The sequence below is a fragment of the Myodes glareolus genome, chromosome 3, assembly GCF_982192425.1.
Source record: "Myodes glareolus chromosome 3, mMyoGla1.1, whole genome shotgun sequence".
Taxonomy (NCBI): Eukaryota; Metazoa; Chordata; class Mammalia; order Rodentia; family Cricetidae; genus Myodes; species Myodes glareolus.
In genome coordinates, this window is record NC_142028.1 from 1698895 (window position 1) to 1724458 (window position 25564).

The 25564-nt window shown below is 34.2% G+C and overlaps 1 protein-coding gene and 2 pseudogenes across 1 annotated transcript; 2 read left to right on the forward strand and 1 right to left on the reverse strand.

The window, feature by feature from the left end:
• Window positions 1-1074: 1074 nt before the first annotated feature.
• LOC148122478 (olfactory receptor 10AG1-like) lies at window positions 1075-2032 on the reverse strand (annotated as a pseudogene).
• Window positions 2033-15837: 13805 nt separating this feature from the next.
• LOC148122479 (olfactory receptor 5AS1-like) lies at window positions 15838-16776 on the forward strand. Its single transcript, XM_087903829.1, has one exon. The coding sequence runs from the start codon at window positions 15838-15840 to the stop codon at window positions 16774-16776; it is 939 nt and encodes a 312-aa protein (XP_087759955.1).
• A 7852-nt stretch (window positions 16777-24628) lies between these two features.
• LOC148122480 (olfactory receptor 5J3-like) lies at window positions 24629-25564 on the forward strand (annotated as a pseudogene).

The following is a 25564-nucleotide window of genomic DNA, read 5'->3' on the forward strand; positions in this document are numbered from 1 at the left end:
TCAGTAAACAGCAAATTCATAGGTAAAATTGTGTCCGGTAAATGATCAAATAGTAATGAACTGTGAGATAAATCACAAATTTGTAACAGAAAGAAATAGGTTATGGTGAAGAAACTGCAGCAACAGTCTCTTTACCCACAAGGCAATAATTCCGATATTCCTTACATTGCATTTAAACTTCCATTCACAGTTCCTCACTCTGATGGTTTGACCATGTGAAATGAGACTGACTAATTAATAAATAATCCTTTTGCTCATAGCAATGAAGGCATTTCCTCAACTGAGGTTCCCTCCTCTTTACTGCCTCTAGTTTTTGTCAAGGTGGCACTGAACTCTGCAGTACAGCTTACATCTGCATGATACTTTCATGAAATAGAAAATAGAGCAGTTATTTTGGAATCTTATCATGAAAAGAATTAAACAATTCTTTAGTAACACCATTATTACTTTTGAAATCAAGAATTTTCTTGAATTTTTATTTGCACATAAATAAGAACTAAAATTTGGAAGTAATCTATTGCTTGATAATTGATAGGGGAGTTCAGCCAATCATATTCTGTTTTCGGGGCGTGCCGCCCTCAGGCAAAAGCCTGCCTATAAACCTAGCAAATGCGCTCTGCTAGCTCTCTTTTCGCCTGGCTCCTGCGTCCGGAAGGATCGGTTGGATTCTGGTGTAAGCTGTTGTAAGTCTTACTTCTGTTTATTAAAGCTGTATATTTTGTATCAAGATAGTCTGGGGACTTTTCTTTACCAATCGCCCTGCAGCTTGAGATAATAAACACTGAGTTCGTTTTGCATAACATAAAACATGAGCACCCTTCAGAATGACTCAAAATCAAGGTTGTTAAAAAATAATCACAAATACTGTATGAAAAAGAGCAATGTTTATTGTGTTTTATGTACATAGGTTTATACATAAAAATAATTTTTAAAATGGGGCCATGTTATTGACCAGGCATAAGGGGAAAGTTACCTAAATGAGTAAAAGGAGAGAAGACATTAAATTAATGACATATTTATACTACAATTTCAGAATATAAGAAGTTTATAAATATAATCAACTTGTTTGTTGAGTCATAACACAAAACATCTTAGAAGGAACTTTTTCAATGCAATCATAACATTTTTGTTTCTCAAACAGCATATGATGGGATTAAACATTAGAGTCACAATTGTATAGAAAACAGAAAGAAATTTGTCTGTTACTGCTGAATAGCTGGACTTTGGTCTCAAATATGTGATGATACCTGATCCAAAGAATAAAGCTACAACTATAAGGTGGGAAGAACATGTAGAGAAGGCGTTGGCTCTACCAGTAGCACATGGAAGCTTCAGAATGGTTGAGATCATTTTTACATAAGATCCAAGAATCAGCATAAAAGGAATTGTGACCACTAAAAGGGTAATCACATAAATCACTACCTCTAGCAAAAGTGTCCCCACAAGCTAGGCTCACTACTGGAGGTACATCACAGAAAAAATGATTCAACTGATTTGATATACAAAATGGTAGAGAGAAGATTCAATATGTGAACCCTATATGCACAGGAACACAACTCATCCAACAGCCAGTTGCCAGTTGTATACAGAAACTATTGTTCATGATGAGAGGGTAGAGCAATGGGTTGCAACTGGCAACATATCTGTCATAAGTCACAACAGTCAGAATAAGGCATTCAGTGACCCCCAAGACAAGGAATAAATACATTTGAGTAGCACATGCTATAATGGAAATGCTTCTGTCTTGTCTGTAGAAACTGATTAATAACCTGGGGAGAATGACTGACACATAACATATTTCTGAGAAAGAAAAATTTCTAAGAAAAAAATACATGGGAGTCTACAGGGAAGAGTAAGTCCTAGTAATTATGATGATAAAACTATTGCTCATCACAATAATTATATACATTATTAAGAACATCCCAAAAAGAAATTTTCGCAAATTGGGAATATCAGGAAATCTAATTAAGATGAATTCCAACACTATTGAAGGATTATTTTTGGGGAACTTTTGTAATGTTGATTCAAACATGGAAGACAGGTATCAAAGTTATAAGTCATTTACTACACAAATTCGAAAAAAGTGACAAATTGTGTGTCAAATCCACAGACCCAGTAGAGATGTCCACTTGTATTTATTTCCTTGAATTCTTTGCAAGCCTATGTAGTCACGTTTCCTAAATTTTCATAGGATGCAAGAAAAGGATATATAAAATCTGTTTTTCATACTCACAATAAAGTATGATGGTTTGCCACAAACCAAAAGAGCAAGACACAGAACAACAACACATGATTTCAATGGTTCAGGCTGTGTATCCTGTGGAGATAAACAGTTGCATTCAGTGTGTAGCACAGTGAGGAATGTTATTACCTTAAAGAAATAAATGAGTTTCTGATCAGTAATATGAAATGAGGAATATATAAAACTCAAGGTCATGTCAATTTTGCAGAATTCACTTATGAAAAATAATTATAAGTTCAGTGTATTGGAAGGAAACAAAAGCTAAAAGTAATAAAAAACAAAAATAATAAGATCTAGTGCATTGATGTAGGCCTTGAACATCTTTGATCTATAAAAATAATTATTTAGGATTAGTAATTGTTCCATTTAGTTAATATTTCCTGAAACCTTGAGTTTTGTACATTCCTGATTCCATATTACTGATTTCTGCTCTTAGAATTTCAAGTTTCTTTGTCTATCTCTTTTCCCCAAACATTACCATAATTTAAAATCTGACCTGGTGTTTAATTTTTATTAATCCTGAATTTCTGGGGGTCACTAAAACTTTGATTGTAAATTTTATTTTCAAATAATTCTAAACCTCCTCATGACTTCCACATTCACAGGAGTAAATATCAAAGACTTCAAAAATTTTGGATAGAGTGTAGTATTATAAAAAGTTACAGAAAGTGTTATCTATAATGTCTTTACTTGCAAACTCTAGTTTGGCTTTCTGAACACTGAGAAATTGTGTATTTGCTTCCTTTTCATAACTATACAATTTCTTTTTATTTTATAGCTTCTCAGGAACACTCAATATTTACATAACTTTTCCATAGATATTCTTATTTATATGCAACACAGCACTCATGCAAAATAAATTTGAAGAAAACATCTTGCACATGGAGAATTGAAGTTTCTTTTTTCCTGATATTTCTGAGTAGCTGACTGTGTAGTTCTGAGTAGATGACGATTATGTAATATCTGTCTTCTCTGTATGAAGGATCATAAGGATGCACATATAGTGTGTATAAAATTCCACATAGCATAGATGCTATTCTTATAGAGCTTAGATCCTAACATTAAACCAAAATATATCTAAATAAAAACAAATTTGTAGGAATAAATCATAACTATGTATTTAAGATACTGAAATATTAGAGAATGAAAGTATTGAAACTCAGTAGCAGATGTGGAAAGTTTTCAGAATATAGATTATCATAAATCATTTTTTAAAATTTTTTATTTTAAAAAGATGAAAAATGCTTTCTAGGAGGAAACAACTTCATATTCTTACTTGGCTTTGTGTTCTAATAAATAATTAGTTCTGTACACAGATGAGCATTTAATATATATTTACAAAACTATTGGAGGGATGATTCCTCACTGGCTTCAACAACACACTAATAAAATGAATTAACAAGTGATTTATAATAGAAATTAGGTATCTAATTATATCAAATTTTCTATCTAAAATTTAGTACTAATGTATCAATACCCTCACTGAAATATTTGGTACTTCAAGGGAAACCATGAAGTTCAAGTGGCTATTTTAGTTCAGGAATAGCATAGGCTATGAACTGACTGATCCAGATGATAACAGCTCTAGCCTCAGTAGGTTTTGACTTTATCGCTTACTTCTTATTTCTCATTATCATTATCATTTAAGCCCATATTATCATATCACCCTTGTTCTTCACTTTATGAGAGTAAAAAATGTGAATCAGCAAAAATATTAAGCTTAGAGTTAATAGCTTATAATGCACTGAGTGATATGAGGAAGCAACCACAACTAAGAAAAACCCATCCTTAAAAAGAAGAAAGCCGTCAGCCCGAGCAACTGTATTTCCACCTCATAATAGCTGAGGAGTTTGATATAAAAACAAAAACATATCAAATATGTGATCCAAGTCACAATATAAAATATAGTATCCTAAAAAGAACGTATTTTGATCATTTCTATCATTTTAGTTGAGGGACTCTTTCAGGCAACAAGTGACAGTTGCCTTGACAGTTTCTAGTTGGAAACCATGGTTCCTACACTATCTATCCTGAAAATGTGTTTTGTCCATCAAAAGAAAATCACCTTTCCCTGATTTCTTGTTTTACTCTTTTATTGCCACTAAGAAAAAATTTAAAGAATAAACAGACAAATCTGATTGATCATATTTTGTCCTTTCACTGACAGTTTCTGAGATGTTTCTTATGTACTAAGTGCTGTGTTAGTGAGTTCCTTATATGTCTTATTTAATGTGTTTCGAATAAAATAGTGTTTTCTGCAACTTTTCATGTGTACCTGAAGGAAAAGAGTGGTTAAAAAACCTATGTACTGCCGAGACTGATGAATTCTGTGTGAGCCTTGTAATTCAAGAGTTTGTAGTCTCATAGAAAGCTCAAAAAGCATGATGAAAAAAAAAAACAGAAAACATTATTTTTGTTTCTATATTCTTAGCAATAGCAATAAATTTTGAGGAATACCAAACAATTTTTTCAACCACAAAATAATTTCATTTGAAGTCAAAATCTCATTATAATAATTAGAGATAGTTTTTTATAGGTATGGCTATCATGTTCAGAATTAAGGAAATTAATCTAATGAAATCAACTAAATTGAAGCAATTTTTATCATGTGTGATACTTTTTGATCATGTGTTTAGAACACTCCACTGTAATTTAATAGGTGATTCTAATATTGCTTACCTTTTATATGTGCTGAGCAAATAAATATGTTACCCCCGATTTTAAGAAGAATTGTCTCATATACTATAGGTTATATTTTCATTTGTAATTTTCAAGTAATAAATCCAGTCATTTTCCATGCTCTTAAAGCATGTTCTTTAGCTTTAACTCAACTATCATGAAATCATTCCTTATTCATTAAGATACATTCTTTTCTCTGAGATGCATTATGTGCAATACATCAGCAATATATTCATTGTGGGATAACTTAGTGATCAAATCCGTTTGATTCTGTCATTAGCTTATTATAACTTTGTCTCTGAGGATTATGCCAAGGGCAGTAGTTTCTTGGCCATTTCTTCTAGGTTTTGTCCCCATACTTTTTGTCTTTGGAGACTACAGCTATTGGGAAAAGTTGTATAAGATAATCAAATTCATAAACACATTTATAGTCTTTTGAAATTTTAGGGAATTTAACTTTTAATAGTTAGTCAATCTTGTGCATTTGCAATGGTAATTTTGATTTACACCTGCAAATCTTCTGGTTCTCTTTAACATTGAACTACTGACTTTCAGTGTAAACAGGCCCATTCCTTCAGGAAGCATTTGATATTTTCTCCTCATGTATGACTTGAATCTCAGCCTTTTGACTTGTCTAATATTTATTGACAGGTTCCCAAAATGATCTAAATGTATAGAAATCTAGTTAAGTCTGTATAAGATTCATTTAACTTCTTCAAATTATTTATGATACATTGTATTTTTTGTTGTTAGTGAGAATATGTCAGTTGCACATCATTTGAATTGATAATACAATATAATTCCCTATGAAAAAGAGTAGAAAAAGACACAAGAGAGGTCATTACTCTAAAGATCAACCAGAAGACAAGTGGTCAAATAAACACTAAGTAGAAGGCACATAATCTATACAGAATCTGAAAATATGCACAGATATTACATCCACATATTTTTGTTTGGTTATCATTTTTATTGCACACAAACAAAATAACTTGGAAAAACAGCATAATTACTGCACACATCTTTCCTCATGGGTTTAAGGACATAAGATCCAATGATATGCTTGTCTGGAATCTGTTACATAGCCTGACTTTACACTCATAATTTACTAACAACAAGTTTATGGAGGACTGAGATAATGGATGTGTGTCACCATGTCAAAGTGTGTATGTCTTTTTGAAAACCCTGTCATCTAGTGTGTCACTAAAAGAGTCAGACCCTGTGGTAATGTCAATTTTATTGGTCACTTTTCCTTATGTAAATGATTTTAATTTGCATGCTTATAATCTTTTTTTTAATATCAAAATACTGAACTAGGGAGATAGCCCAACAGGTTAACTGCTGGGTGTCAAGTGGTAAGATCCAACTTTGCTCCTTGGAAATGACATATCAGAAAGAGAACTTATGCAAGGAATTATCTTCTGACATGCTTGTCAAAGTACATACTCCACCTCACAAAATAAATTGTGTTTAAAATTTTAAATTTAAAAAATTATATATGATGAAAATGATTTTGTTTTCATTACTATATTATGTTCATTAATCCTAACTTATTTTAAAAGTAATCATTTGTTGTGATATAAACTGAATGATTTTATGTTGTTGTTGTTTGTTTAAAATACTCTCCAGAGTGGGACTGACTCTCCAAAGGATATTATATACTATATTAGTATATTATATAGTAGCAGACATTACTGGTATGCATTCACCTCATTTTCTTCTGATTTTTTTTCTTATGAATGGCCACAGTTCTAGTCATTGTGGTGATATATTATTTGTGTTCTGATAAATATATCTTATCTGAAAACAAAAGGCAAAGCTACAGTCACAGGAGGTCAGGTAATGCTGACATACATCTTTAATCCCAGGATCTGGGACACAGAGGCAGATGAATCTCTGTGAGTTCAAGGTCATCCTTGACTATACAAGAACAACACAGAAATCTCATGTGGTGGTGCCTAACCTTTTATCCCAGTCCTTGGGAGTCATATATTTTTATCCTAACACTAGATGGAATATAAAATGAGAGGAAAGAAAGGCATAGTCTGCTTAATTTTATATTGTCCAACCTTAGCAGAAGTAAAACTTCTTTAGTAGCTCGGATGCTTTGCTCTTCTGAATTCCGGATTGAACACCAATTTCTGTCTCTGGGTTTTTATTATTTGGGCTACAAGTCATTCTTGCAACTTTAAGAACCTCACAAATTTCTTTGACAACTAGATATGAAGCCAAGTGTGAAGTCCAACCCTGTCTAGCTTTGGAGAAACCTTCTGGAATTTCACATTTCATTCTACTTTCCTCACACTTACCCTCAAGTGTTGGCCATGGCAGTGGGCAAAAAAAAGATGTTAGTATAAACTATCTTTGAGACTATCTTTGGTAGTATGCTTAAAGTGTCACACAGAAAAACTTAGACCAACAAAACATTACCCTTTTTAAGTCTCTTCAATCTTGGGTTGTAAAAGATTGCTATTCTTCAGATTAATTTCTCCTAATTTATATAGATACCTTTAATTTTCTTATCATGTCAATGACTCATATGAGAACTTCATTAACTTCAGTCCTTTCTATTCCACGTTGGCACTCTGTGGACTGAAGCAGAATGCACATTCCAATCAGAATTAACAGTTGTTACTTTAATCTTAACCGCTTTTTGAAACTGTATGAAAAAAATCAGTTAGGAATTTACTCTCACCTTCTGTGTATAATTGTAGTTTATTTTTTCATAGTTTGTGTGCCATGTTTTTCTAGACAAAACTTAAAAAAGAGGTAGAATTCAGGGTTTGGGACATTTATGAGAATAAAACATGCATATGAAAATCAGCTATTTAGATATATGATAGCAATGTCCTATGTACCATGTGAGTGCTAACTTTCAGTGACTCTCTGAATTGCATCCTGAGCTCAAGAAGTTGTGACTTTGTGTGACAGGAGATAATTATTTAAAGTATTCCCCCCGAAACAGTTTAATTTAATAAAAGTGACTTGGCTAGCTGAAGTCTAAATATTGCAACCTTACATCTACCTACCTACAGAGAAATAAAACATACAATTGAATAGAGATGTTATTTATAAATATGAGATATTCTGACATAGTTGTTCAATGTATATTTAAGTGGAGTAGAGATGTGAAGAAACACCACCCTTTTCTCTGCCACTACTAGGAGGATTGTTGTCTGTGACAATTGCTTTTTTTATTGAGAGCAGCCATTCTCACTAGGCATATAGTATTGGAGAGATATTTGGGAGAGGGCACAGAAATAGTGAGATAGATTTGCAAGTGGGGATATGCCTAATATCTTGAGAGTCCATTTACATAATACTTTGACAGACTCTTTAACTGATGGATTGATTCCTTCTGACACAATTTAAAACATCTAATAGCTACATGTAAACCTAACTTAGACAAGAGACATCTGATCAGAAAATCTACAGGCAACAAAAAGAGTCTGTAAAACTGAGGACTATGTTTTTGCAATCAGGAGAGATGGAGGAAAGAAGCTGTGTAGGACAATGCAAATGATGTCATTCTTAGCTTCAAATGCCACTCATTAGTCTGCAAGTTGTTTTTTGTTTTTGTTTTTGTGTGTTGCCTCCTTGATTCCAATTTGTACCTGCCTTTTTGTTTTAAGCCAACAACCATCTGTTTTGAAATTAGAATGTTTACTGTAATAGTTCCTTTTGATTATCTATCTGACTGTACCAATAATCTACTAAGAGTCACGTGTTTTTGGGCAATCTGTCAGTATTTCTAGAAAATAAAATGATTTGGGAAAAATCTTTTTCTCCCTAATCTACGGAGCCTTCTAATCGGCAGTCAATATATAAAGAGGATGCCTTGAAGACTCCAATATTCTGCTAAATGGACACATCTAATAACCAGTCCCATAAAAGTAGTATATCTCTCTGACCTCTTCATAAAGCTACTTTTTCACTGTAGATAGCATTTCATAAAGAACGTCAGGGTGGCTCAATGTACAGAGATACCAAAGTTGGAGCTCTCAACTCTGGACAGGACATGTATCATACTCCTTTTGTGGAATATTAGCCTAAGATATTTTGTGTTTATTTATGCTGTGGAATATTTATTTAAGGAATCAAATATGTGGTTTGCATTCTTCTATGTTCCATTTGTTTAACCATGTAAAGCTGTGTTTCTTTGTCTACCTAAAACACCAGATTGATCTAATAAAGTGTTGAATGGTCACTAGCTGAACAGAAGAAAGGAGAGGTGGGTCTAGCAGAAAGAGAAAATATATACAATTAAAAATCTAGCCTATATAGAAGGAGGAGGAAGAAGAGGAGAGGAGGAGAGGGAGGAGAGGAGGAAGAGGAGGAGGGGGAGGAGAGGAGGAGGAAGAAGAAGATAATGAGGAAAAAGTGAGGGAATGAGAAGAGGGTACCAGGAGCCACTCACCCAGTCACACAGCCAGTCATAAAGTAAGAGATAGAAATTCATAGAGAATAAAGAAAAGTAAAAATCCCAGCTCTTGGGAGACAGAGGCAGGAAGATTTTTTTGAGTTCATGATCAGCCTGGTCTACAAGAGTTAGTTCTAGGATAGGCACCAAACCTACACAGAGAAACTCTATCTTGAAAATAGAAAACCAAACAAAAAAGAGGAGTTACTGATGTAAAAAAAACCTTAAGTTGTATACAAAATGAGCTTAATGTCAAGAACTGAAAGCATATATTGAATGCTTTTTTTCTTTTAAGTTGTAGTCAAAAAAGGTTAAAAAATATTTGCAGTAATTATTTTTATAATTGCTATGACTAAATACCTGATAGAAATCGGTTAAAGACATAGGTTATTTTTTAAGGCCCATGATTTATAAGGGTAAATATGACAGACTTTTTCTCTGTATTTCTGTTTCTATGGGGAGGTAGAAAATCATAGTAGTAGAGGAATTACAGGAAATGTACTTCTTGAAAGACAAGAAAATTAAATGAAGATTCTCTAGATAATATATAAGCAATAAAATCAGGTCTTTGGGGAATAGCTCAAGCTCAGCCCCATCCACTAATGCTTCTAGGCTTCTCAAATACCTGCAGGCCAGTTATTCAATAGCACAGGTCTGTTGGGGTCATCACGGGCAAATCAAAATTAAAATCCAGGAAAAGATCCAGAAAGACTAGGAGTTAGACAGATACCTGACAGGAATACAGCTTCTTGCCCAACCTCCTGTGTTGCAGTGAGGGGCTGCTTGTTCATCCTGACCATCTGGCTAGCTTAGCCCTGAAATAACCACACAGAAACTGTATTAATTATATCACTGCTTTGCCCATTAGTTCTAGTTTCTTATTGGCTAATTCTTCCATCTTAATTTAACCCTTTTCTATTAGTCTATGTATCACCACCTGGCAGTGGCTTTCCGGGTAAAATTTCCAGTGTCTCTGGCAGTTCCATTGTGTCTTCTCCTACTCTGCCTTTCTTCCCAGCATTCAGTTCTGTCTTCCCCACCTACTTAAGTTCTGCCCTATCAACTATGCCAAGGCAGTTTCTTTATTCATTAACTAATGAAAGGAACTCATGGACAGAAGGACCTCCTACACCACTCCTGTTCTGAGAGATAGGTTGGACAACCTTTCTCCCTTAGTAAGGATTTTACTGCTAGTATGGTTCACCTGCTGGCTGACCAGTCAAGCATGGTGAGGCAAACTGAAAGCCAGACTGCTAAATGCTTATCCCCAGCTGTAGACCTGTGAGTTTTTTCTTTTTTCTTTTTCTAAACTGAGCATCTTAAATTAATGGAAGAAGAAGGGAGATACCCACTCCAGTTCACCAAAACTTTATTTTATTTTATTGAAATTATAATTACATCTTTTCCCTTTTTACTTTTCTCCAAACAACCTCCCCATATTTCTTTTCTGATCCTAGCTTTCTACTCAGTGGCTTTTACATAGTCGTTTGTATCATCTTGAAGTCCTACCTGACCATTTTGGTGGTGTGGGAGGTTCCTTCTATGTGTTGCTTTTATTTATTAATGAATAAAGAATCGCTTGTACCTATGGCAGGGAAAAACAGAACTAGGCGGGGAAAGGTAGGCTGTATGCTGGGAGGAAGAAAGACAGAGTCAGATAGAAGCCATGGAGCCCTCAGAGAGAGATGCTGAGAATTTTTGCTGACAAGCCACTGTCACATGGCGATACACAGATTAATATAAATGGCGTAAATTGAGATATAAGAGTCAGCCAATAAGAAGCTAGAGCTAATGGGCCAAGCAGTGTTGTAATTAATACAGTTTCTGTGTGATTATTTCGATTCTGGGCAGCAGGGACAAACAAGCAACCCTTCCCTCAACAGATTGGGGTGTTTGATGGGTTATCCTTATTCAGTTCAGGTTTGAGAGCTAATGTTAGTATAACCTTATGTGTGTAGCTTCTAATATCTCACATCTCAAAGCAAATCTCCAAACCTCTGTCCTCATATTTCTGTCATCTCCTCTGGGTATTTCCTGAGCCATAAGTGGGAAAGTGTTTTGTGTATGTCTTCTAGGACTGGATCACACAAGTATGCATTTTTATTAGTTGTGTTTTCTGTAGTTGTATGCATGTGTTTCAGAAAGAGGTGGAGTTTTTTTGTTTTTTGTTTTTGTTATTTTTTTTTAATGAGGAAGGAACACCATGCTTGCCTGTGGTATAAGGACAAATGTTTATAAAATGTCATTAGGTATTATGCTGATTTAGTAAATTTGAGATTGTAGATTCTCCTCCGATAGCCATTACTTCATTAGCACTATATAGTTAATACAAGAAATTGTATCTCCTGGCTGAGCACTTTAAATCCAAATAGAGAGGTGCTGGTTACTACCAAGGTGCGCATGTCACTGCTATACACTTAAGGTTGTCCTGCCATGCTGGTAATTGATGTGGTTTATAGGCGTCACAGATGGGTAGAAACATTGGTTGTCTCATTCATTTGAAAAATTTTATAGCATCGTCTTTGAAAGGGGCCATCCAGCTGGCTTTTTCATTTTTCCTGTCAGTGTTCATTCCAAAAAGCAAAGGCTACCAAACCAAAGTCCCAAAGACAGACATAATATGAATTGATAGACAGAGCTATCAAAGAGACTCCCAAAACATACAACCTCTGGATTTTGCCCTTGTTTACCGTCTGAGGTGGAAAGGAAGTTACTGTATATGAAAACACCTTGCATATAAAATTCAGAACCCAATGACTCCAGAAATGAAACTGATCTAAAACTAATTTTAAACTGTAGACTCTGTCTATTGTGTCTGAGATATTTTCTTTGTTGCTTCTGGCTATAATAAAGACTTTTTATATTTAGTTTTTTAACTGGCAGATAAAACAATCCAGCCTCCTAAACAGCATCTTTTCAAACATTACTGAATCTGTTCCTTGTATTTTCCTCACATCACTGCAAGCATCAAAAATTCATGCAGTCGATGAAGTCACGGTGAATTCTCACAGAAAGTAGAGAAGATTGTCACAGAGTAGCAAAAGCCATACAAACTAGTAGTGTTTTCTGCTGTTAGGGTTTGTAATCAAATGTGACATTATTTCTTACCCAATGGTCAGTCATGTTGTCACTCCTAAAAGTCAGCTAAGCCACATCTCTGCAAAAAGTAATTCCCTACACAGTTTTCCACAGGGGCTGGCAATTACCCTGGGACAACATCCCACTTGTCATGGACTACAGGATAAATAGTGATCTTACAATACTTATCTTCAAAACCTGGAGATAAATATTGTCTCTAAATCAAAATAGGTTCCACTGTTAAAAGTCTTAGATGGTGGTGAGGTAAGTATTTTAATCTCTGACATAGCAGCAAAGTATTTAAGACCAATGTTACAGAACTAATCCTTGGGCTTTAGATAATATGCACCTGTGTTGATTCCATGTGAGAGTCAGGCTGCATGGTGGTTAAGAAAACAGGTGGCAGCAGACAGCGTGCTACACCTAAGACAGCATCACCTATGACAATAACACAAACACACCGCTCCATCTGTTATTTACATTACTGACAGAAGAAGGAAGCTGACTTTTCACATTCTAGAAACTTGTGAAACAATAGCAGAGACTCTCCATAATTAATTACCATGAAACAGAAGTTTCTTAATACTTTACTCTTTATTGAAACTTTGATTCAACTATTGACACTACAAGACGCTTTTTATTGATTATTTTCTCGTTGACCCTTCTGCTATGTCTCATTCTTGTGTGGTCAATTATTTGTATCTGTTATAAATATCAGGTAGGAGGGATTGGCATTTCACTATGAAGTACTTACTGATATACTTACTGATATAGTGGTCATGATGAAACTGTGAGCAATAATAATCATATAATAAGGAAAAAATGTACTTATATTCTTCTGTATTATGTTTTTGAAAAAGGGATACAGTAGTAATGGTTAGGGGAGAGAGAAGGAAGGAAGGTGTTCAGAGAAAATTGTATAATGCAATAAAATCAATAAAAAATCCTCAGTGAATATATTCCTTATTGGGGATTGTTTTCAAAGGAACTAAATGCTCTATATGATAATTTAAAAATAAGTATTAAATTTCTCTGACTGCAGTTAATATTCTTGAATTTTATAACCTACCCTAAAAATCCTCATGGCTGTATAAAACGATTCATAATCAGAAACATTGCAGTATTTTGAGTAGACAAGTGAACACTCAATATATGAACATGGATAAATTACTTCTTTCCTTTATTTCAGTTCCATTTATAAAAAAAATTCTTTAATAGAATGTCTCAGGACAATTGAGGAATCTAAATAATATAGAAAGTATAAACACATATGATACTCTCCATAGTTAATTATTTTTATTAATTGTTTATTGCCTCCATCAGGATCATCACCAGCATCATCACTATCTACTAACATGTGTAAGCAAGAGTTATATGAAATTTTACTCAAGTTCTACCTCCTACAATTAGGAATATTTATAACTGATAGACTGGAAATTTACTCTGCAGTGTTGCTTTATTGGTAAAGTGTTACTTTATTGTGTGCTGATGTTATCATGGTTATATTTTATTTACATTCAGTGACATTTCATTCAATTATTCATTTTTCATTGTATGTATAGTTGTTCTATTGTTTCTAATAAAAATAAATAAATATATTCTGACATATGTGGCTTATTTTATAAAATTCCAATAGCACACACTAGACAAACATAAAAGTTTCTAATAAATTTTAAAATTCTAAAATATACTTTATCTAATTAGCCTCAAATTTTAGCTCCAACAACTAGAATAAGTATCATTGTCATTAATGAGGAAATAAAGAAATAATGTTTGCTCTCCTATCTGGAGAAAAGCCAATGTATCTAGACACTAAATTATTTTATTATTCTGCCAAATGTTCATCATTTTTACAACTGTATCAACTACATGCCAAATAAGCAGATACACTTGATGAACCTGTTTTCACAATATAAATATCTGTACAACTTCCTCTTCTTGACTCAGCATCTCCAATATCTGGGTTTATAGAACTCCAACAATAGACAAGGGTTCAAGTCAAATATTGGTGTTGCTGCTGATTTTGCAGATGGTATAATCTATGATTTATAATCACTGATATAATCTATGGTATTTAAACTATGGCAAAATATCTCCTTAGTTGCTTTTCTTGGAGCTAGAGCTTTTGTAATTCTTTATAGTCTGCGTTTACCTTTAATTTAAGTATTGGTAATCAAACCAAAGATTTTTTTATAGAGATTTTTCTCTGCACCAAACTTGTATTTCTCATGTTTGAAAGAATATTTGTGACTTTTCTATCCAAAGAAAGACAAATGTGCTCTTCCTGTGTGTTATTACTTTAAAAAAATTCTGTGTAGATAGTTTGTATGCTGTTGTATACTGCTGTTGAATAGAGCCATCTTTCTATCATCTAATCCCTAGTGAATTATAAATCATCAGAAAGGAAAAGAGGTCCATAAACCCAGACCAAAAATAAGTTAAAAATTGTCTTTGACATTTCAGGATATTGAGACAAGTAAACTCTAAATAAAACGTATTATTTTATTCTTAAATTCTGATATATATTATTTGCAACATGTTAATATAATATTTTTCATGGCCAACAAATTATATATTCATTTAATTCCAAGTGATTAAGTGATGCTACCTATGTCACACAAATTTTAGGTAGCAAAGATTCACATCTGACAACTTGTGCCTACTTTTTAATATTCTATATTTTTGTATTAGGTTGTCTATTTCTTGATCACAGATGTTCTATGATTATCACAATTTATATCATAATATACCAATAACATTCTCATAGTTTTATTCACTTGACAATATACAAGAATATAGATTTTTGACCCCAAAATTTTAACCGACTCTAAAAAATTTTAAGATATTCATTATTTTCCCAATCTCAGAAATGACTCCAAATAATCTCACATTAAAATGAAGAAAATGCAAACCTAAAGTAGGGTTACTGCTTTGAGAAAAGCCATCTTCTAAGTAATAGTTTTTAGGAATCAAGAATAACTTCTCGGTTCCAATTTAAAATAAATAGTGATAAAAATAATGTAATGACATCAAATATGATTTAATTTAATTAATTTTAAGTTAACAGGCAATCTCATAGGTCTGATTATGACACTGATAATGTCACTATGCATTGCTCTTATCCATCATTCTCCTCCATTGATCTCTTCCTTCTGCTTATGTAGTCTTCCCTTTGCTTTCAAATAGCATATATCTAGTTCTCTTCATTAGTCCCAAAATGCATAAGTGACGAGTGGATAATGAAAAGGTAATAAAAGTGTAAAGAGACAAAGACATGTTCTTTTCTAGCTTGTTTTATTTTTTTAATTCTCCTTGCTTCCTTAGAAGAGAAAACAAGGACCTTGGTTCATTCAACACCCAGGTAACTTCGCATTGCTGGATATCATCGACTGCCGATGAGAAAAGCAAGAAGCCCTCGGAAATGCAGCGCACAAACTATACCAGGCCAACAGAGTTCATATTTATTGGATTCACAGATTATCTGCCATTCAGACTCATGCTGTTCTTGGTGTTTTTCATAGTGTATACATTGACTGTAGTTGGAAATGTGGGGTTAATAATTCTAGTTAGAATTGACTTAAGACTTCAAACCCCCATGTATCACTTTCTTAGCAATTTATCTTTCTTAGATATCAGCTATTCTACAGCCATTACTCCTAAAATGCTGGCAAATTTCTTAGCTGCCAGGAAAAGCATCTCTTTCTATGGATGTGCTGTGCAGATGTTTTTCTTCGCATGCTTTGCAGATGCAGAGTGTCTTATCCTGGCGGCAATGGCTTATGATCGCTATGCAGCCATTTGTAACCCGCTGCTTTATTCTACGCTGGTGTCCCGACGGGTCTGTTTCAGCCTCATAATGCTGGCATACTTTAGTGGAAGCATGACCTCACTGGTGCATGTATCCCTCACATTTATGCTTCCGTACTGTAGCTCCAACATTGTCAACCACTTTTTCTGTGACATCCCACCACTGCTTGCTTTGTCATGCGCAGATACCCACATTAACAAGCTTCTGCTCTTTGCCTTATGTGGCACAATCCAGATGAGTTCTTTCCTGGTCATCGTTATCTCTTACTTCTGCATCCTTATCACGGTTTTGAGCATCAAGTCCTCGGGAGGAAGGGGCAAAACCTTCTCCACCTGTGCTTCCCATCTCATAGCTGTCACCTTGTTCTATGGAACCCTCCTCTTTATGTACTTGCGTCCCACCACCAGCTATTCCCCAGACACTGATAAGGTAGTCGCTCTGTTTTACACTGTTGTCTTTCCTATGTTGAATCCAATTATTTACAGCTTCCGAAACAAGGATGTAAAAAATGCAGTCAAAAAATTGTTTGAAAGAAATGGGATTATTAAATGAATGAGAATTCAAGTTACTTAGAAATATTTATTCTAGATTGATTATAATGATATAGCTTGTCATTATTAAAATATTTCAATGAATACTTTACTTTTATAATATTATAAATTTACTACTCTATGTGACTTCAGGTACACAGATGTTGAAAAATATTTATTCTTCATTTAAAGTGATACTTCTCCATTTATTTACTTCTTTAATTACTTTCATAAACATTTCATTCATTAAATATTATTACATTTGACCCAAATATTTGACTATATCTACTATGACATTTAATTATTTCCAGCTAGTGTCTATAAATTTTACTTATTATTAAGACTAACTCTATGCCTTGCATCTCTCCTGTACTTCTTGCAACAGCCTTTTTTATAATCCTCAGTATTTTTTGTGCATAAGGTCATGTGATATTTTAAGTTTAGTTCTCCTCTTTCCAGAATAAAAGACATTTTATTCATATTCTGTATAATTATCTGACTATAAATTATACTATTCTATTACATAGTAATAGCAAACACATATGTTTACTTAGAAAAATATCAGCTGTTGGTTTGCTATACTCAACTTCACTGGTTTAAGCCAATTCAATGTTACATTTAATAGCACAGAATTTATATATCGATGTAAGTTACCTCAAAACATATCTGCTATATTTAAAAATTCAATAAATAAATGAATAAATAAATTCACTAATCAAATCATGCATTTAATATTCTACACTATTCAACAACTTTGACACTCACCATAACACATTCCACACCAAAAATAGTACTGCTTTGGTGTGTTTTCACTATTGTTACTGTTTTGCTAATGACTCAACTGTGGACAACTGAGACTTGCATACACAGCAGGAAGGAGCTACAGGTTATTTCTCTAGTAGAGTAGAAACTACCATTAAACCACCTTGTTCCACATAATAAGTCCTTAAAGACTTGTGAAAACCAGGTTTTCTACAGAAAACATGTGGTTCATTCTAACTTTGAAAAATTGTAAGTAATGAAGGGCTGTTTCCGTTTAAGACTGTGATATTTTTCTTTTATTTACTGAACACTAATGGAAGCTCATTGCCAGTAATCCAAATGTAACATCATGGTCAACAATTTAGAATATATGTTGTAATTTGAAGATTATGTATCCTTAATTCACCATACTTCATAGACAAGAGAATTATTTAGAACATTATTGATATAATGCTTACAAATTTACACTATAATTATATCACACTTTTTTACAAATGCTGCAGGAACTACTTTTGCTCCTTCAGCCAATAGCCTTTGAGATACCAGCCCATTGGGGTGTGGTATCTTTTGCTTTATAAATAAGCGGCATTTCTCTCTCTCTCTCTCTCTCTCTCTCTCTCTCTCTCTCTCTCTCTTGCTTGCTTGCTTCAGATTCCGCTTCTGGCTATCAGATGCTTTTCCTGGTCCTGCAGGTGGCTGTTGTCTAGGACGGTGATCTGTAAGTTTTCCTTTTAAATAAATAACCCTTTTATTAATCTTAATTTCGAGTTGGTATGGGATTGCTTTGTTTTGTGACTTGTTCCATCAATAATTATATTAAACTTTCTTACAAATGTTAAGGACAAGTATGTTTATATTGTTTAATACCATCTTATATAGTATCTTAAAAGTATTTGTACACTTATGCAAATTTAAGAAATAGACTAATAATTATAATTAGTATATAATACATATTATTTCCTATTAATTTAATAAAATAACATACTTTTAAACAATTTAGACTATTTCTTTAAGCGTTTCAATAAAATATTTTAAGAAATTTTTCAAATTTTCTTCCATTTGTTTTTTATCCTGGTACAAGGTTTTATTGTAAGTATAGATTATAAGAGAGTTCAGACTCTTAGCCATAGTAGTTCAAATCTCCTAAGTGGCGTACTTATTTTAAGGTAGGAGATAGAATTTGTAGCTCTGTCTCACTTACTTTGTGATATTGATGTTGCTTGTCGGTTTAAATGTAGATTTATTCTCAATGTCAAATTTTATAATTTCATAAATGTATATAAAGATTTTTACTTATTTATCTTTAAATTTTTGGCATTGTTTTAAATGCCATTGTTTTAAATGTGCATTGTTTTAAAATACAAGTACATCTATAAGAATAAATTCCAACAGTTTGAATGTATAAAAGCAACATTTCATGTATAATAAAATACCTTTTCATTCTTGTCTAAAGCATGAATGATACATTAATTTAAATTCAATATCTTTTAATTTTTTTTATTCTTCTCTCATATATAACATCCCAACCATCATTTACCACCTTCTGTGGACTCACAGTCCCTCCTCCCATACCTCTTTCTCATTCAATATCCACTGATTCTCCTTTTTCTTCAGGAAAGTGAAGAACTCCCAGGGATTTCAACCAAACATCAAGTACCAAGATACAACAAGCCCGTATTAAGACAAAAGATGCAATCAATAGAAGGAAAGGGACCCAAAAGCAAGCAGAAGACTGAGACAGCTCCCCCACCCCCCTTGCCACTGTTAGAAGTACCACAGGAAGACTAAGCTACAGAACAATAACATATGTGTAGTGGGTCTAACTCAGACCATTGCAATGTCCCAATTATTGGTCCAGTCTCTGTGAGCCCTGTGCACCAAGAGTAGTTGATTCTGTGGGTTTTCATGTTGTGTTCCTCACCCCTCTGGCTCCTACAATATTTCCTCTTCCTCATTTGTAGGATTTTCCATGCTACACCAATCTTAGCATCGGATTCCATTGGTTGCTAGAAGAAACCTTTCTGTTGATAATTAAGCTTGGCTCTTGCCTACAAGTACAGCAGAATATCACTAGGAATCATTACACTGAACTTTTTTTTAACAGTTGCCTTTGGTTCTATCCTAAGTTGCTGAGCTATCCAGACTCTATTCCTGGTCCTCCAGACAGTGTCAGAGGTAGGTTTCCCCTAGTGGCATGGATCTATTTTGAGGTGACATGTCTACTTATGTGAATAACTCCCTGTTCATGAAGATAGAAAAAATTTAATAATCATTAGCACATTTCATGTGCTTTTTCTGGATTGCATTTTTAACTCTGATGAAAAAATATTTAAAACATAACTATTATCAATGTATTATTGTTCATTGCCAACCATTCATTCTGATTTTTGTTATATAATTATAAAATGATGGGGAAAAATCCCCTATTACTTTGCACAGGTTAATTTGTGACTATAGATCAGCCTCATTAATTTGAGAATGCAAAATGAAATTAAAATATGTCTTTAAAAGGAAAATTTTTGAGGGTAGAAAACAGAAATTAGTTTTGTAAATCTTTTATCTCAATCAAGAAGGCAATATTAACTGCAGAAAAGTGCTGAATTTAATTTTTAGAGGGATTCATATTCGACCTACAATTCTAACATCATAGATGTGAACCATATGTTAACAGAAGATGATGCATTTATGTATTTCCCCTATTCTTCTTTATTCTGGGTAGATAATGTCATAAATGTAACTGGACCATATTTCCATCACATTGCTTTCCTCTCCTCATCCATGTGATTATCAATGAAATCATCTTTTTAAGCACAATTTGAAAACTCAGAGGCAATCAAACTGGTCAGCAATTTTGAATATGTATCCTTGGTATTAATTTGGAATCTTATGCAAACTCTAATGTATTGAATCCTTATTTGGAGGCATTATTTCAAGTAAAATGTATAGTTTTTCAAAAGAGAAAATATAAATTTATATAGATTAAAAAGATTGCAACTTTGTATTTAGAAATATAAGCATTTGTCCATGTATGGATATATACATAGATATATTAATATAATGACAATCAATGAAAAAATAGGGGATGAAATTGAAAGAGAACAAGCATGAGGATATGGGATGGTTCTGAGGGAGAAAAGGATAGGGGATATGATTAAATTGCATCATAATATCAATATTACAAAAATGTTTAAAAGAAAATGCCTACTTCCTGTTCCCTATGATAGAGTGAAATCAGATTCACTCTTCTTCCAAAGACTAGTGATCTTGTACATAGACAGGAACTAAGATATATTTCCTGGTTTAAGTAGGTGTTCCTGTATATGGTCATTTCAATTTGATACAGCAATATCCACAAATATGGGACAGTGTGCTAGACTTACCTATGTTCTGACTGGTAAACTTGAGGTACCAAATAATTTTCTTGAAGTTTCAAGTGTCTCATAGGCTCTTGTAAAGAGACAAAATGTTCCTTTTATGCTAAACAGATTGTAAATACTTCACTTAATGAAATATACACTTGTCCCTTTAAAACCAGATTAATTTATATTGTCATGAAATTCAATACAGCAGTTGAATAGAATAACAAAATAAAAATAACAAGATTAATTTTTATGATAAATTGCTTTTGAACAAGCATTACAAATGTAAAATCCTAAAATAAAAATGATGAAAATAGGAAAATATTTTGCAAGATTGAAGCACAAAATTTAAATACTGTGATGTGTTGTGCAAATGTTTTCCCACCACACTGAGTGTTTTCATCAACATTTCAATGGCCACACAAACAATATCTATTATTCCTCAGCATTCATCCTTGCTTTAATTTTCATTTAGGAACATTTAGAAGCCCTCCTATCATGCACAATTCTAGTTTGGGTTTTGAACATGCTATATTCTCTTCTTGGGACACTTTTTTTTAAAAACATCTCCATATCTCATTAAATCACTTGATTATTTTATACTCATAGTGGACCTTATGTAAAGTCCTTCATTGAACATCTCACATGTAACAGATTGAATGAGAGTCCCTAGTGCTGTTTAAATCTTTATGTCTAGAATTCATGCATACTACCTCATACTGAAAAAGAGATTGTTTACATGTAAGTCAGAGAAAGACCATGAGAGACAATATGTTGGGTTATGAGAGTAGGGTTTATATATATTTAAATTGTTTATTCAAACTGGGAAAGGAAGAACGCACAGTGAAGACAAAAACATTTTACTGCTGTCTTTGAAGAATGGGTCAGGTGCTAATGGCAGAAGCATTATAGGCTCAAAAGGGCAACAAAGTGCTTTCGCTCTTAGGGCTTCCAATAGGAGTGTGGCCTCATAGCTATGCAGATTATAACTAGGAAATCAGACGATGTCATGCTTCTGATTTCCAAACTGTTGGAAATTAATGTTTTTTTTTATAATACAGCACTTACCATTTCTTTCTATTTTGTCTTAGTTTAATTTTTATATGCAAGTCCTTGTAGTTGATTTTATTAACACATATTTATTCTCTATCAGGGCATCATCTGCTTGAAGATATGAAGTTGCTGATTTCAGTACTCCATCTTTTCAAAAGAAACATGGGTTGTGTTATATTGCTTTTGCTGTTGTTTACTGTGTTCTTATGCTCACATTTTGTCATCTGAGTTTGCGTTGATTATAGGTCTCAGTGCTGGTTCCTGGGTTTGTCTTTGTTACATGGATATTTTATTTATGCCTTTTTTTTCCTGTTTGGTCTTCTGACCTATATGGCCCTTGGTTGAGCATGAGGTCTCTGCCTGGGTTGGGGGAAGGGATTTGGTGGACAGTGTGGACTATGATCCAGCAGAGAAGTTTCACCTGTGTAGAATGCTGGGATGTGGTGGTTAGAAGGGGAAAGAGGCTAGGGATAGGCTGATCTTCTGGCAGACTTCAGTGGGCAAGGGTTGTCTGCTCGAGGGAATCAGGATAGTGGGGGAGGTCCTTGGGTAGGCGTTCTACCTGAACTTTTGTCAGTCATGACCTATGACTAAAATGTGGGTGTCTGGTGTATTGACTAGCAAGGCCTGTGGTTGAGCTTTTGGGAAAGAAGCTCTTTATTATTTGCCTGAGGGAACCCAGAGAGTGTGGAAGGTCCACTGGCAGGCAGTCATGCCTGAGAGATGACCAGCCCCAAGCTCTGTGGAGACTCCCTACTTGATGAGAGGCCACAGGTGTGACCAGTACTCCAACTTACATAATCAAATAAAGAGGGCTCAATAGGGTTCAGGGAGAATGAATCAGCAATCAAGGAGCCTGAACTGGTCTGTACTGGATCCTCTGCTTACATGATGTTACAGGAAGCCCGCTTGTTCATCCTAGCTACCCATATCTGAAATGACCACACAGAGTCTATCTTAATTAAATCACTGCTTGGCCCATTATCTCTACCTTATTATTGGCTAACTCTTAATTAATTTAACCCATCTCTATTAATCTGAGGTCATGGCCTACCAGCAAAGGTTCAGGATGTCTCTCTGACTCCACCCTTCTTTCTTCCATCATTCAGTTTAGTTCCTCCCCCCTTATCCCCCCCCCACCTACCTAAGTTCTGCCCTATCAACAGGCCAAGACACTTTTCTTTATTCATTAATGGTAATCACAGCATACAGAGGGAAATCACACATAAACATGCTGTGGTTGGTTATCTAGTATGGGAATTGGGATGTCCTTTTTTTTTCTGGTTCAAGGGACACATTTTGTCCTACTGGGTTGCCTTATCAGACTTGATATTAGGGTGTATGCTTATTCCTATTGCATTGTATTGTGCCATGTTCAGTTGGTATCATTCAGAGGGATTACTCTTCCATGAAGGGTAATGGAGGAGCAGTGAATCTGGGGAAGCAGATAAGAGGGGTAGGGAACTGGTAGAAGGGTAAGAGGGAGGGGATGCTGAAGTTTCAGTGCATCCTAAGGGAGAAGAATAAAGAAAAATCAATAATAAATATCATTAAGAAACCAAAAAGTTAAAAAAAAGACAAAAAGGAACATATGGGTTCATATTAGTAAATAAAGCATATTTATCAGTGATGCAAGAAATAATATGGTGAATTTGTTTTTCTGATGCTTACCTTAAGACTTACAGGATTGAAAATGAGTTAATTCCCCCATCCCACTTCCCCTCTTCCCCAATTCACTGCTCCTCCAATTCCCTTCATAAAAGAGCAGGCCTTCAGAATGATAACAACTGAACATGACACAATGCAATGCAAAAAGAATAGGCAAAAGAATACATGTGAAGTAGTATCTTATATTTCTGAAAAGAAAATATGTAGATAATTGCAAATTTTGGGGTTACATACAAGCTATTTCCTTTTTACAAAGTGTATTCTGGATTGCTTTACCATTTGTAATGCTGAGAAGAACACTCACAGAATATAAAATGAAAAATTGAATAAAAATGTGAAGGAAAGAATTGTCATATATAATGACACTTGTGATAGTTCATTATTCTTATGACAAAGAACAAATGAAAACATTGATCTATATTGTCGTGGCTCAGGTCTCAATATTAATGTCATCTCAGGGTGACATAAATCTCATGAATCAGAGATTCAGACATAAGGTGGACATATTTTAGGTAAGGTCTTTGAAAAGGGGGAGGTGACAACGTATTGAAACCCATTTGTTCAGGTTAACTAGAAGCGGAATACTTTCAAATGGCTATCCAAAGAATGTTGACATTTCTCTTGTCGTGAGATTAGAGCAAGTTTATATTATTCCTAAGCAGAAGGCTGATGGATGTTAAAGAATAAGACAGAGGTTGTATACAAACCTCTAAATTAAAATCTCCATTCTACCAACTGAGAGCATTGTGTCATAAGAGAGTTCTTCTTATCCTTTCCTTTTCTGTGATAATTGATAAAAGGGAATACACTAATTTTAGCTGCAGTAATTTGAGTCATCATAAATATACTTTTTGCATATATGTGGGCTACCACTAAAATTTCTTTCTTTGTTTCATCTATTACAGGGTCAGCTCTCAGTGTCTCACACCATGATGACTATCAGATCCTGGAAGAAATCTTTTTATTTATTTATTATTCATTTAAATCTCATGATAGTACGTTGTTAATTAGGAGCTGTAGAATGATGAAAACATGGCAGTGTGGAATCATACAGGTGTAAAGGAATTCATACTGATTGGCTTAATGGAAGATCACAATTGGGAGGTTCCCCTCTTTTTGTTTTTTGGCCTAGTTTATATCATCATTCTTGTGGGTAATTGGGGTATGATTATCTTGATCTTGGTGAATGCTCAACTTCATACACCAATGTACTTTTTCCTTAGTAACCTTTCTTTCTGAGACATCTGCTACTCAACTATCTTTGCTCCTAAGATACTGGTCAAGTTCGTATAAGAACACAAGTCTAGTATGTTCTTTGTTTGTGTTCTGCAGAGCTTCTTTTTTGCAGTTTATGTAACCACAGACGGCATCCTCCTGTCTATGATGGCTTATGATCGCTATGTGGCAGTCACAAATCCCTTAATGTATACAGTTATTATGACCCACCATCTGCACTCAGATGGTTCTTGCTTGTTACTTGGGTGGCCTCACTAACTCTCTGACTCACACAATAGGTCTGCTCAGACTGGACTTCTGTGGCCCAAACATTGTGAATCACTTCTTCTGTGACGTCCCTCCTCTTCTGAAGCTTTCATGCTCTGATGCACACATCAATGTGATGCTGCTTTTGATCTTCTCTGGAGTGATTGCTATGTTCACCTTTATTATTATCATTGTGTCCTATAGCCACATTGTCATTGCCATTCTGAGAATTCGCTCAGTAAAGGGGAGGCGCAACGCCTTCTCTACTTGTGCCTCACACCTGACAGCGGTGACATTACTTTATGGTTCTGTAGCTTTTAGTTATATCCAGCCAAGCTCTCAGTATTCCACGGAACAGGAAAAGTGTCTGCTGTGTTTTGCACCTTGATCATCCCAGTGCTGAACCCTCTGATTTACATCCTGAAGAACAAGGATGTGAAGAAAGCAGCCAAGAGGTCCATTTGTAGGGGGAGGAGCAACTCTTGA